The sequence below is a fragment of the Poecile atricapillus genome, chromosome 3 (genome assembly GCF_030490865.1).
Source record: "Poecile atricapillus isolate bPoeAtr1 chromosome 3, bPoeAtr1.hap1, whole genome shotgun sequence".
NCBI lineage: Eukaryota > Metazoa > Chordata > Aves > Passeriformes > Paridae > Poecile > Poecile atricapillus.
The window spans coordinates 87,844,300-87,859,631 of record NC_081251.1 but is presented as its reverse complement, the minus strand read 5'-3'; the positions used below and the strand labels follow the sequence as shown (position 1 = coordinate 87,859,631).

Here is a 15,332-nt window from a genome sequence, read left to right as displayed (position 1 = left end):
AAGATTGTAAAACTTTTTTTTGTCTCTATGTTGTTATGTGTACAAAGAAATGATCAAGTAGTGAAAGGTAAAAGGGTTCTCTGAAAGTTTATTTTGGTATTTTTATTCTAGTAGTTTGTTAATAAACTGTCTTTATTCCTTTAAGTTTTAAGCCTGTTTTGCTCTTATTTTAATCCATATCTCTAGCAAAAAATAAATAAGTTTTTATTACTAGCTTGAAACCACGACAATCCACAACACTGTTTTGTTCCTTATCCTTCAGAAAAATTCTTGGTGGTAAAATTTTAACAGGTCATCCTCTGTCCATTCAAGTTTAGACTGTTTTTATCTTAGCTGGCCATGCATATGAATTGGGAAATTATAAGACTGGCTCTTATTCAACCACTCTGGACAGCAAACCTAGTGCAAGACACATACAAAACAGTGAGGCCCAGGAGTGCTACTGAATTCCCACTGTCCCTCATATTTACCATGGCCATAGTGACTGTAGGCAGCATAAAAAGTGTCAAGAGTTTCTATGTAATCTACCTGGTGATCCAAACCAAGAAAAGGAGATGGAAGTTAACAGGCAGGTATCCAGGTTATCCAATATATAAGCATTACCTTATTTCTGAATTAGAGTTGCCATGCAAAGCTTGGATTAATCTTACTTAGGGAAAATTAAACTCACATCTCCAACTAATTTGCCTAATTTTCCTGAATATTCCTGTGTAGGCTTGCCTTTAGTCAGAGTTCCTCCCCAGTTTTGCTGCGTGAGTAAATAGTTATGTTTCCTTTCCCATTTTGAGCTGCAGCCCAGTGTGCAACCATCAGATTACACAGAAGCTTGGTAAATTGATGTGTCAGCTAAGCTGTGGTAACTGTTCAAATGAAGCCTTTTAGCAACTCCAAAAGTGAACTAATCCAATCACTCTTAATTTGTTATATTTGCATAAACATTATCAGTCCTGACCTCTATATTTTGATTCAGACACACTTCTTTTAAGGTTTCTCAATAGTTTGAGGAAATAGCTTGAAAAGACATGTAGATGTGGCACTTAGGTAGATGGTTTAGTGGTAGACTTGGCAGTGCTGGGTTCATGATTTCACTTCGTGATTTTAAAGATCTTTTTCTACCTACATTATTCTATAGTAAAAGTGATGGGTAAGTCATAGTAGGGAAAGAGAGCTTTAACCTTCTAATATACTGTGTGTTCAGGACAAAATAAAACTAGGTAGATCTGCTGGCTGATTAAATTATGCTTGAGGAAAAGATGAAGTTTTCTGAGGACAGTTCAGCAGTCTTGACAAATAATATGAAAACAACAGAAAAAAAATGCCATTTCACTGTGTACTTATCACTGAAGATGCAACTTGAAATCAAGATTTGCAGTAAAATTACAGGAACAACAAAAGTATTTCTACTTATACTGAGGACAATTCCTTTTCCTGATTGAGGGCATAATGACTCACTTGGTGTCCTGAGCAGGCAAACCTTTCCCTCATAGGACCAGACGAAATGGCCTCCAGTTATACCATGGGAGACTTAGATAGGATATTCAGAAAAATTTCTTCACTAAAAGGGTTGTCAAGCACTGGTATAGGAAGCACAGGGAAGTGGTTGAGTTACCAACCCTAGAGGTATTGAAAAGACATGTAGATGTGGCACTTGGGTAGATGGTTTAGTGGTAGACTTGGCAGTGCTGGGTTAATGGCTGGACTCCATAATCTTAAAAGGTCTTTTTCAACTTAAATGATTCTATATGAAAAGTGCTGGGTAAGTTTTAATGGAAAAGGAGAGCTTTAACCTTCTAATACACTGTATGCTCAGGAATGTAAAACCAGATAGTTCTGCTGGCTGATGGAAATATGGCTAACACACTGCTGATTTAAGCATCTGATTCTCCTGCTTTTAGGCACCTAATTCTACGTTGCCTACAATGAAGCATGAATAAAATATTGAAAAAAATAAAAAATGTAGGAAAAAAATGCACAATTAGCAGTGACAAGACAAAGGTTTCTTTTATGGCTGTAAAGGCAGAACAAAGAGGACAATTCAGAGCAGAAATATGTACCTTCACTGTTGACAATTATTGAAGCAGTTCCAGTAGCAGCATCTGTAGCTCGACCTACAAATGCTAAGAAAGGGAAAAGTTAGAGCATGCACTAGTTCAGTACATTACTTTTAACCAATAGCATGTGACACAGTTTAATTGAATTAAATCTAAAATGAACCCATAACCTCCAGCAATTTAAAAATGCTAATTACTCTTTCATGTTCAACAATGCCAGAGAAGCTAACAACAACAAAAAGTGCTAATTTACACTCACAAAACAAAAATATGAGTCCAACATTCTTTTAATTTGGCTACATCTCTGCATTAGAGAAAGCATGTTATTTATACAGCCTTCTCAGACACTCTACTCCTCCTTGGAAATATTTCTTTTATCCAATGAAACAACAGAGTCAAGGCTAAAGAAAAACAAAAATACTAAAACAACCCAGCATCTCATTCTGTGTAGACTTTGCATTTCAGCAGAAATATTAAGTAATGCTATGAAGGCAGTGGTGGGGTTATTTGTTTCTCCTTTGGATTTTTATTCTGAGAAATTAACATCATGCTGGCAGCACTGTCTGTTAGAAAGATTGTTCCATGTTTACTACTATAAGAACCTGTTTTCAGCTGACAGCAAATTTGTCAAATACCAACCAATGGTAGGAAATTGGTAGTAGAAACCAGTAGCACTGTTCCAGAAAACTGACCAGAAAGTTGAGTGTTTCTTTTTTCTTTCCCAAAAACTGTATTTGAGAAAAATCTACTGTTCCATTTGAGACAAATTCTGGTGACCTTTTGTTTAAGGAGCTCTGGTGTTCTAACATTTTAGAACATGGATTTAATGCTGGGCAAAAGTGAGTTTCTTTCTCAAGATGTGTTTTTGTGGCTAGTTTAACAATCTGCTCCAATTTGAAGAAGGCTGAAAAAACACCTTACATCATGCTCATCTGGTTTTGCTAAAGTCTTGCAGGTACTTGCCCTGGAGGTACCCTTCTCTAGCTATTACCAGGGTCAGAGCAGGACTTCCCTTGCAATTACAGCTTCTTTGCACCATGAATTCTTTGCACACTGGAACTGAAAGCAGAGAATGTGTGTCTTCTGTACTCTCAATGCTCTTGCAGCATGAGCAGCTGAGTTGCCCAGTTTGAATGTGGGAAAAGGAACAACAAATCAATAAAGACCTAAATGGTCTGAGCAGCACTGGCAGCTGGTTAGTTGTGGAAGACAAGAAGACAGGGAAAGAGGAAAATTACAAAACAGATTGGATTCAGAAAGAAAAAGGGTGTGCTGATATGCTAGGAAACAGAAGAGCAACATAAAGAAGGACCCAAGATATGAGAGCTGGCAGAACTGGCATTACCCCAAGGATTTTCATCCAGTACCCAGTATCATTATGTACAAGAACAGGGAAAGGCTAGAAAAGGATTAAACCAGGACAAAAAGCCCATGATTGAAATATGACCATCTTGAGCAAAAAGCTCTGAGCACACTGAATCACCCTTGCCTCCAGATCTTGGAACACAAGTTAGGATCCTGGATCAACCTCACCAGCACTATATGTTACTTTTCTCCAGGGCTGATCAACGGAGGAGGTGACAGTCAAACACAATTCAGAGATATTTCTAACTCAATCAGGAGATTGGGACTTTTGACCTAAACATTCCAGCCCTTCAACTGATCTAAGTATCCATGAACTGCAATATGATGGAATTTCTGAATTTTTTCCCCTACACTTATCTTTTGTTGCTATAAAGATTACTTAAAAATTCATGTTAAGATTGCAAGATCAATCATTTAAATCAGAAAACATTAAGGTTCTTTGTGGCATAAGCATTTTCATTAAGTGCTATGCATTATAATTGCTTCATTTACATGATCAAAGACATGAGGTAAGCATGCTTTGGAGACATTCAGAACTTTACACCGTTTTCATGGCATTCTTGCTTGGTCTCTTGCCCAAGTTGAAAGATACACAATGAATAAACCTATATACACATTTGTGAAGTATTTAGATGCTACACTGATAAGCATAATAAAAAAGCCCACAAAATACTGATAGTTTTGGCTTTAAGGCAGGATTTGAATAATGCAGTAGATAAGGCTTGTGGCTACACATTAAACAGAAGAGATAAACAGAATACTGAATTTCCACTTAGTGGTTACATCTGTCCATCCTTTTCCACCCCAAAGGAGACATGAGTTGTGTAGACAAAAATGTGAATGTATAGTTAAGCAGTGCACAGTAGAGAGAGAATTGGTTTTACTAAGGTGAAAAGATAATAGGAAATCGTGGATGCCTAATTTTCCCTTTTTCTGGAAGTCTTTTAACATTGATTTTTGTGTTTATGTGCGCTAACATCAGCTGCAGTCTCTTAAGATGACTTCTCAGGTCAGTTCACAAAGCAAAGGTGAAATGTACTGCACTTACCACTGAATTTCCACTCCGTCCCTCCTCTGACAATGTGAAGTTGAGAATGAGTAATGAGTTTTTCAATTTCTCATCAGGCATTATTATCTAATGATGCAGACTAAACAACTGCATAACAGCAAGTTATCTTCAGGTGACTTGCACTGATGCAATCATCTGAGGTTCAGAGGCAGTAACATTATTTTAGTGGTACAGCTGATTTCAGAAGTCCCCATATTATATCTCATATTCATTCATTCCTGCCAGCTGCATCAAAATAGTTTTTCATAGTTCTGAATGGTAAAACATATCCAATAAGTTAAAAAAATAATAAATCCTCCACCACCAATTTTTGAAGTTAAAAAAAAAAATATTTAAAGCAAAATTTTACCTGTAGAAATGCCATTCTTCTTCAAATTATCAACATAATCATTGCCAAATGAATCATTCCCAACCTATACAAAAGACAAAAGAATGGGTTTACTTTACAGAAAGGTGAGAGGATAAATAGGCCATCTTTAGACAACCAAATGCTCTACTGCAATTTAAATACAACACTTTTAGTCTGGAAGCCCCTTGTCTTATTCATCAGCAAATAATAAATTAAGAAATAATGGCAAAAATGTATTAATAGTATTAGCAAACAATAAGAACAGTGTTCTGCAGTTTTCTCCTGCGCTATTACAAACACCCATGTTGCCATATTCAAGCTTCATCCTTGTACAAACCTTGCGCTCCTTTGACACTGAAACTTCAGGAGATTTTAAAATCTGGACATGTACTGAATTTTTCAGCTTTGAATTGAAAGCATTGACATCAATTCTAGTGTCCTTCTTAACTGCAGTTTATATTTTGAATTTTCTACCTCAAGTTTCCTTGGGGGAAAAATATCAAACTGTGTCTATGGGATAGAAAGTGATGATAAACATATCATTACCAATTTCTGCAATTCTCAGTACTAAATGTACTGTTTAGAAATTCAACATTTTTTGTTTGTGTTATCCAGCAACAGCAGATCAAGTTGAGTTAGGGAGTTAAGCTATGGTAATTTATTTTTTTTTAACAACAAGTTAAAAAGCTTGTCATTTCAGTTCCATTAATCTTTCTAGCTGAAAACAATTCTGCTTGCTATTTACTCAAACTAATATAAATTTCTTTTTGTTACATTACACAAGCTGAACAAAGCAGATGAGGTACATGGAGGAAAAAATAGTTTAATTCACTCAATATCATGTGAACATTTAAAATATATTTATAAAGCTAAAAAAGCTTTTGAGTCACCCCTCAGCCTGTCTTCAGCATACATAGCATGTGTTCCCAATTCCAAGAGTGAGTTGTATATCCAAGCAGTGTCAAAGACCAACTGATGCTACAGAAAGCATTTTTTCAAGAGGAAAAAAGAAACATCTTTCAGATTAGAAGCCAAATTGAGATCCTGGTTATGGGTCTAGAAGAGCCCTAACCTATTATCCATCTTCTCATAAAAAAACACTACATAGCTAATGGTGTGCTTCAGTTACTAGAAGCACAAAAACACCTGTCTCTACTGGCTTTTGTTAGAAATTTGTCTATTTATGAGTTCAGTCCTTCAGAAAGCTTAGAAAAGGCCTGAGTACCAGCTAATGATCACAAGAATTGAGCCCTTTGATTCAGAATTCTAAAATTTAAAGTGTCACAGATGGATGATCCTTTCCCCTTACATATGTGACTGCATAACCATGATTTGAAACTTCAATTTCCTACAAGACCTATAAGGGCTTTCTCTAAAGCACTATTAAGGATAGTCCCAGTCTTTCAGCAAAGGAAGACAGCAATTAAGTTCAGAATAGTCTAACCAGAGGAACTTTCCTCTAGTACATGGAAAAAAAACCCAAACAACCCAACATTTTCTTGGGTCACTACGTTGTTCATTGTTTGCGTATTAGAGTATTTCTGTACTTCTGACTACTCCCAGTTTGCCAGACACAGCACGTTGTCAGAAGCCACCTCTTCTGACTGCTTTATGCTGGATGACTGCAGCCATCTGCAATTTAAACCTGAGTTGTGCTCACTTCTGCAGCCTAACAGCTGTGCTCTGGAATACGTTCTGTCTGATGGTATCACCTTCTCCCTCCCTTGCTACTATGATTCTTCAACAATTCTCACAGTCTGCTCAGTTAATTCAGCAACAAAATATTTCATAACTCTTCCAAAAGCTCAGCTGAAACTTCCTTCTTTCAGCTCTGGATCCTGCATGACTGACAGACAGGTATCCTTTACTCTTCAAATGTCAAAACAGCTGAGAGCAGCCATGGTACTTTTGCTCGCAGTAAGACATCTCAGGGCTAGAGGGAAGCCCTCCAAGTGATATCCATGGAGGTTGCTTTCCTCTGGAAACTTTTTTCCATCAGTAGTTCATCCAACCAAGTTAAGTATCCAACCAAGTTGGATATCCAACCCAGTTAATCCTAGTGCATTTGAAGGACTTTATTTTTCCATTCAGGCTTTACCCCCAAGGAAGACAAGAGTACTGGACATCAGACTCAAACTCAGTTTAGATTAAAGGCATATTTACTGACCAAGTCAAATTATATAACACTGTTTCAAGTATCTTCTGCTCTTGCACAGACTCTGCTAGATGGACTACTGGATAAACTGAAAAATAAATGTCTTAGGCTGATGACCACAGAACACTGTTAAGTCCTGAAATAGTATTTCTTCTTTCTTGAATTCTTAACAACAAAGAACCACCGAATAGTTCAGATTAGTTGTTGCAGTAAAAATAACTTAATTGTAGAAGCTCATTATTGCCAGATTCTTCTTAGTTTATTCAGCAAGAAATTTTGTATCTCATTAACCTCTGCAGATATAAGACTGCATATGAGACTTCCATGAGATGAGACAGTATTTATTTTAGGCTATAAACTGCAATTTTAAAAAACTAAATAGTAACTTTCAAAGTTAAAAAAAAAATCTAAAATACTAACATTTTCTCGAACACAACAGAAAGAAAGAGAAAAACAGACTGAGAGAAACAGGCAGAGAGAAACAGGCGGAGAGAAGGAGGGGAGGGGAGGGGAGGGGAGGGGAGGTTCGGAGAGGAGAGATTCGGTGAGGAGAGGTTCGGAGAGGAGAGGAGAGGTTCGGAGAGGAGAGGTTCGGAGAGGAGAGGTTCGGAGAGGAGAGGTTCGGAGAGGAGAGGTTCGGAGAGGTTCGGAGAGGAGAGGTTCGGAGAGGAGAGGTTCGGAGAGGAGAGGTTCGGAGAGGAGAGGTTCGGAGAGGAGAGGAGAGGAGAGGAGAGGAGAGGAGAGGAGAGGAGAGGTTCGGAGAGGTTCGGAGAGGAGAGGTTCGGAGAGGAGAGGTTCGGAGAGGAGAGGTTCGGAGAGGAGAGGTTCGGAGAGGAGAGGTTCGGAGAGGAGAGGAGAGGTTCGGAGAGGAGAGGTTCGGAGAGGAGAGGTTCGGAGAGGAGAGGAGAGGTTCGGAGAGGAGAGGTTCGGAGAGGAGAGGTTCGGAGAGGAGAGGTTCGGAGAGGAGAGGAGAGGAGAGGAGAGGAGAGGAGAGGAGAGGAGAGGAGAGGAGAGGAGAGGAGAGGAGAGGAGAGGAGAGGAGAGGAGAGGAGAGGTTCAGAGAGGAGAGGTTCGGAGAGGAGAGGAGAGGTTCGGAGAGGTTCGGAGAGGAGAGGTTCGGAGAGGTTCGGAGAGGAGAGGTTAGGAGAGGTTCGGAGAGGAGAGGTTCGGAGAGGTTCGGAGAGGAGAGGTTCGGAGAGGTTCGGAGAGGAGAGGTTCGGAGAGGAGAGGTTCGGAGAGGAGAGGTTCGGAGAGGAGAGGAGAGGAGAGGTTCGGAGAGGTTCGGAGAGGAGAGGTTCGGAGAGGAGAGGTTCGGAGAGGAGAGGAGAGGTTCGGAGAGGAGAGGTTCGGAGAGGAGAGGTTCGGAGAGGAGAGGTTCGGAGAGGAGAGGAGAGGTTCGGAGAGGAGAGGAGAGGAGAGGAGAGGAGAGGAGAGGAGAGGAGAGGAGAGGAGAGGAGAGGAGAGGAGAGGAGAGGAGAGGAGAGGAGAGGAGAGGAGAGGAGAGGAGAGGAGAGGAGAGGAGAGGAGAGGAGAGGAGAGGAGAGGAGAGGAGAGGAGAGGTTCGGAGAGGTTCGGAGAGGAGAGGTTCGGAGAGGTTCGGAGAGGAGAGGTTCGGAGAGGTTCGGAGAGGTTCGGAGAGGTTCGGAGAGGTTCGGAGAGGTTCGGAGAGGAGAGGTTCGGAGAGGAGAGGTTCGGAGAGGAGAGGTTCGGAGAGGTTCGGAGAGGTTCGGAGAGGTTCGGAGAGGTTCGGAGAGGTTCGGAGAGGAGAGGAGAGGAGAGGAGAGGAGAGGAGAGGAGAGGAGAGGAGAGGAGAGGAGAGGAGAGGAGAGGAGAGGAGAGGAGAGGAGAGGAGAGGAGAGGAGAGGAGAGGAGAGGAGAGGAGAGGAGAGGAGAGGAGAGGAGAGGAGAGGAGAGGAGAGGTTCGGAGAGGTTCGGAGAGGTTCGGAGAGGTTCGGAGAGGAGAGGAGAGGAGAGGAGAGGAGAGGAGAGGAGAGGAGAGGAGAGGAGAGGAGAGGCTGGGTTTTACTGAAAGAACAGAAATATGTTTTTGCAAAGTACTTAGAAAATGTAGTAGCTACTAAATTTTATTATGAATGCATATGTTTCAATTGCACTGAGCAAAGGGTAGACCATTAGAAAAAATAAACCAAAATTTACACTTGCAATGGACAAAAATCCTTCAACATTTAGCAGGAAATAGTAGAAGGGAATTCACTGCCAGTTCATTTTTTACTGGAATCTGATTGTTCTTGAACGCAAAGATGATCAAATATACACAATATGAGAGACGTACAAACATTGTCAAAAATTAACCAACTCCACACTGTAGAACAACTAGTGATAATAATTCACAGAAATGCTTTCAGGTGTAATTTTAATTTATAGCTAACGTTGTTTCATCTAAATATTGGATTGAATTGAAAGAACAGTGAGGAAGGCTTCTTTGAGACATTTCCAGTACTTCTCAAAAAATCCTTGACAAAAAATGATCCTACAAATTTAGCATCCTCCCCAGCTATGGCAAAAAACAAAGTATGTCCAGTCAATTTGAAGTTTCATCTACAGTTAGCACAAAATAGGCAATAAAGACTACAGAGAGAAAACATTTGATCTTAACCGTAGTAATGAACACTCAAAACTTATAATGTTTAATGACAAAAATCAAAGAAAAGCATTGTAAGAATATAGCATCTGCCAAATTGAATCAGCCCAATGGTCTGTAAGCAAGTCTTTAGAGTTGTAGTATACCAGATGTCTCAAAAAAGCAGGCAAAAATATGCCATAGCACACAAAGGTGCTAGAATTTGGATATGATCACCTTATCTTAACCTCAAGTAATGATAAAATGATTCAACCCTCAAAGCACTTTTAAATTCCTTCTCAAAGTTGTCACTGGCTTGTCAGTGTCTGATTTTTAATCATCTACAAAGTTAATTTCAGAGTGACCATAACTCCTAGCACCTGAATGCTATCAATTACAATGTTATCAATTACAGCTGATTGCTGTAACAGAGGAAACATAAAGAGGAGGGCTTAATCAAGATTTCTTAAAATTTGAACATGTCTAACTCTTCCCAATTGTCTTTTCCATGGTATGTCAACTTAAGTTTTGCAATCCTTCTCTACATGTTATTTCTGTCAGATCTGTAGCCAACTAGTCTTTGGTTCTGGCAGTGTTCTTAAACAGCTTCCTCCATGCTTAAATTTATAGCTGAAATAAGAAAAAGAAAGAAAAATTAGAGAGATTTTAAAAAGCTAAAAACATACCAAAATATTTTGTTAAGTGACCAAAAGGTTTACTGGAATTTGCATGAATATTCAATTCAGCTGTCACTGAAGAGCGAGTCAGTGCTTACCTTGCAGATCAGCGAGGTCTTGGCCCCAAGTCGAGCAGACTGGACACACTGGTTGGCTCCTTTCCCACCAAAACCAACAAAAAACTTATGTCCAAGGATAGTTTCTCCAGCTTTTGGCAATCGCGTAGTAAGGCTATTCCAATTTAAAGCAATATTTACACACATTAGTGACTGAAAATAACAAGCATCTTCGAAATAAGAGGTACACTGTTATAATCCTAAATGGCTCAACAGTCAGCCAACAAGACTGAAAAATACTCAAAAAACCTTTTAGGGTTCAACTCCACATCCCATTAGTTTAAGTTAATTCCTTATATGCCACCCAGACAAGTTTCTTGTCCCCTCAAGAGAGAGACTGCATTTCTTTTGTTCATGTTTCTACAGAAGTTGTACCTGATCCCTGACTGGGATTCCCCAGTGTTAAGTCAATACAGATAAACTATAAATCTATAGGTCTCACTGTTCACAGGGTTTTTTTTACTTTAACAGTAGGCTCAAGTTTACATATAGTTCATTTAATTCCATTACATCGAATTTTACCTCCTTAAACTACCCTTAAGTAATTTTTCACTCTGTCAGTGTTCACATGCCTAAGAATTGTAATTGTTACCAAAACCTGCCTCTCTTCTGCTGTCATGCAGGCACACTGTTTGTATTTAACATTTTTATAAGTTTTTCTCTTACAAATCAAGCTTTACAACTTCTCAGCATTTTGTTTTTTCCTTGAATGCAGTCCAATTACATTTACATCCTTCTGCATGCCCAGAACCAGATGCACTAATACAAGCTGAAATCCATCAGGAGTGTATTCTGGTTTAATTTCTATATTGAAAAAAAAAACAAAAACCAACAAAACTGCAATTTTGTTAACCCTACCAGATGCTTTGCTATCTCAAATTAAAGTTGAAAGGAATAAAAGACACCACCGAGACTGTAGGGTAGAATTTCTCAGAATGCAAAGACTACCTGACCTGACATTTGTCATTTCTATTAAAATACACAATCCAAAGATGCATTTCCAACACTCAGACAATCAAAATTTCTGCCTTCTCAAGCCATGAATTCCAGGTACAAGGCCTAAAAATGTAATTTTAAAACCTCATACGCTACAAACAAGTCCATAACACATGGAAAGGGAAGGCATTCTATGATGTATTAACAATCTGCTCAGTTAACAGTTACCTCAGGCAGTTTCCAGAAGTCTGCAGGATAGAAAGGGAGCATGGGGAATGGGAGTCTGAAAGAATACGGAAGAATCTATCCTAATGATGACGAGATTAACTTTAGCTGTGTTTGTCAATTTATAACATCATTTTACCAATAAATCTCACAGCAGCTTCAAAATTCAAAAACTGAGTTCTGGGCTCCTCAGTACAAGAGAGACATGGAGGCCCTGGAGGGGGTCCAGTTGAGGGTAACAAAGATGATTAAGCGACTGAAACATCTCAGGTATGAGGACAGTCTGAGGGAGCTGGGTCTGTTCAGCCTTGAGAGGAGATGACAGAGAGGGAACTTCATCCATGTCTGTCAGTATCTGAAGGGAGAGTGCTAAGAGGAAGGAGCCACGCTCTGCTCAGTGGTGCTGAGCAGTAGGACAAGAGGCAATATGCACAGAAAGTTCCACCTGAAGATGTGGAAGAACTTCTTCATTAACTGGGTGACTGAGCCCAAAAAATCTCCCTTACTGGAGATATTCAAGAACTGCTTGGATGAAATGTGCCATGTGCTCTAGGATGACCCTGCTTGAGCAGGGAACATGGAACAGACAATCCACTGTGGTCCCCTCTAACTTCAACCATTCTGTGACTCTGAAAATTTTCAGCCTTCTAATTCAGAACAAAAGATTAGACATTAGGAGAAATTATTCATTGTTGGGGTGATGAGAGACTGGAACAAGTTGCCCAGGGAGGTTGTGGATGCCTCAGCCCTGGCAATGTTCAAGGCCAGGTTGGATAAGACCTGTGTCTAATGGGAAGTGTCCCTGCTCATGGCAGAAGAGGTTGTGAGTGGATGATCTTTAAAGTTCCTTTCAAACCTGGATATTCTATGATTCTATGCTTCTGCACTAGGCAATCACTACAGATTGCTTTTTGAAAGAATATGAAGAATATGTGTATATTACTTTTTGAGCTTATGCTGCACCTTCTGGGGCATATGGGTGTTTGCAGAATCTTACAGAACTAATGACAGAGTACAACCTAATTTACTGAAAATTCTCAGGGAAAAGCAAACATTTTTCTCTCCAATTTTCAATTTCTTCAGTCCAAAGGTTACGATCATTAGAAAGTCAAGAAAACCTAAAATGAAACTAGCAAAGTCAAACAAGTCCCAAACCCCCAGAAAGTAAGATTTTGGCTTTGAAGGAGTTATTACAGGTCTGTGCTTCATCAGGAATTATAGTTTACAGAGAGATGCAGGTAGGGATGCAGACTCACTAACAGAGAGTGACACAACATGCCCAATTTTAGTGTGAGGATCGCATACACATTCACCAAGTTTCTTTTGTGTGGGTGGCCACACATAAACCTCAGAAAAGTCACAGCTCATAGCACTCATTTCCAGAAATTCAGAGCCAGGAACATTTTGTTGTGAAATGTTTGAACCATTTTCAACAAAAATACAAGAGTTTTTTTTTTAAAAATACACTTATTACCTTATATATATACATAAACATATATATATATACATATGGAAAGCATTGCTTAGCTTCTAACACAGCTAAGTTGAAACTATTTGCCCACAGCAGCACGCAGAAAATTGTTTCCAACAATGAACTGCATTCCAACTGTATGCTCTCAAGGAAAAAAGTGCAACAATAAAGAATATAGATAAATAGTAATATGTAAACAATATTCCTTAATAGTAACATCTGTAATTTATCACCATATTCACCACTGGAAACCAAAGCAGAGATGGTTGTGGACCAGAGAATGAAGGCCACAAAACTCAGCTGAGGAAGCTCCTCTGCAGCTACTGCCAGGGTACTGCACATACACATCTACAATCAGGTGCCATTCAGTCAGGAGGGATGATTCACCCAGCCTTGGTAATAAGAACAAATATCAGCTCTTGTATAGTTCCTTTCATCAACACATCTCACTACACCTTACAAAGCAGAACAACATCATTATTCCTGTTTTGTGGGTATGGAACTTAGTCAAGGCATTTTCACTTTTCATGCCTTGGGTCAGTCAAGAAGCCAGGGGTAAAACAAAAAATAGAGATCAGCGTAATCCACTGTCTTCTCATTTAAATTCTGCAGTATAAAAATGGCATCAATTCTCAATTAATTTTTTCTTCCTCAGGCTCATTTGTTGTGTTTTTTTTTTAAGATTATATCTTATTCTAAATAGAATTTGTTTCCACAAAAAGTCAATGTATTTAAAAAAAAAAGATTTCCAATTTTCATTAATCCAGAACACATATCCTAATAGCACTGCTCAGAGTTCATATTAAAGTATGTTCAACCATAAATATTGTTGTTTTAACAGTGGCCAGACTATGACTTGATTCTTCTCTCTTTTATGTTGGCATCAACATGCGACTCCAGTGGAAGCATCATAATTCCACTGGTGAAAAAACAGGCTTGGTGAAATGAGAATTTCAGTCCAAATGCTTCAAGTAGCATGGCTTAACAACTGCCTGTGGGAATCAAACAGCTTGTGGAAGACAGGGAAATGACCTTTTTTATTGTTTTGATGGAAAGGTACAAGGCAAAGGGCAAAGGATCAAGTGCAAGAGTGATTTACAAGCAGTCAATTTTTAAAGTAAGCTAAAACAGACCAAGAAAGAATATGCAGCAACTTACTATAGCTCTCTGCAAATAAAGCCTTCACTATATTTCATTTTAGGCATGATTGCCAACTATTTCATACCAGTTCTTCACTCCAGAAGCCCATTCTTATTTTCCATACAAAACAAATTTGGAGTACTAATCTACATATGCAGCTTTAACTGGTTTCACTGAAACCAGTATCCTGATTTTTTTGCTAATATAATGGTATTCTCTCATATTTAAATTCTGCAACTATACTAAATTTTGATTCACATCAGACAATTTTAACGAGCATTTCAGGCTTCTGTTATGAGCAAGCAGTGATGACTAATCTGAATGATTAAGAAACCCTAAAAATTCTTGGCTTATTCATGGTGTCACAAAGAATACCCAAAATAGCCTCAAAGTGATGAAATAGCTAATGTTACTTCAAAACTAGGCTAAATAAGTTAATTAGAAAAAATGTCACATGACCTTTTCAGAATTGTTACATAAAATGTTTTGCAAAGCCATTTACAACTTTTGATGTAATTTGAAAACACTGACCTGAAAAACCCAATGTAAGTTACTATTTAACAGACTCCTGCTTACATGACAAATTCTGCTCACCTTTGAGAGGATAAATGGTGCAAAGGATGCTCTTATGTCTTATGAACAATCAGAAACTGAACTTGAAAACTCCCAATAGATTGTAAAATAAAATTACTGTATGTTTTGCAAATTGTGCACGGTACGACTGAATCATATTTATGAGGAAAGTTCAGGCTGAAACATCTTGAATTACTTTGGACATTACAAGCAAGGAATATAATCACTCATAATTTCCACTGAGTTTTTACAAAACAGTACTTAAATGTAAAGCTCACTGGAATGCTGCCCACATTTGTTTGTGACAAATGAAGAACCTTACATACACTTATGTTTCAGAGCTTTGGGATGAAAAAAAGCATATACATAAGAATGCTACCACTGCACTAACTTCAACGCTCTCTTCCAGTGTGTGCCACAAGTTCCCTTAGAGGCTAGAGCTGATTAGAATTTGTATTTAAGGACAGACATTCCTCTGGAGAGATGGCATTAAAGCCAGAACAGAACCCTTTACTACATTGCTGAAGCACTGAATCAGAGGTGAAAGCAAAATGTACCGAGTCATTAATATACCTTTCCCAATATTCTGGGTTTTTGCAAAAAGTTCCCCTCTAAGCAGTGACT

The 15,332-nt window shown here is 38.9% G+C and overlaps 1 protein-coding gene across 2 annotated transcripts in view; it reads right to left on the bottom strand.

Annotated features, from left to right (window-relative positions):
• RBKS (ribokinase) overlaps positions 1 to 15,332 on the bottom strand; it is a 79,941-nt gene that overhangs the window by 49,941 nt on the left and 14,668 nt on the right. For both annotated transcript variants that reach the window (XM_058836506.1, XM_058836507.1), the window contains 3 exons: positions 10,346 to 10,478; positions 4,835 to 4,898; positions 2,055 to 2,117 (listed from right to left, as the gene is read on the bottom strand). In XM_058836506.1, coding sequence (XP_058692489.1) covers positions 2,055 to 2,117; positions 4,835 to 4,898; positions 10,346 to 10,478 — 260 coding nt within the window. The remainder of the gene's footprint in view (positions 1 to 2,054; positions 2,118 to 4,834; positions 4,899 to 10,345; positions 10,479 to 15,332) is intronic.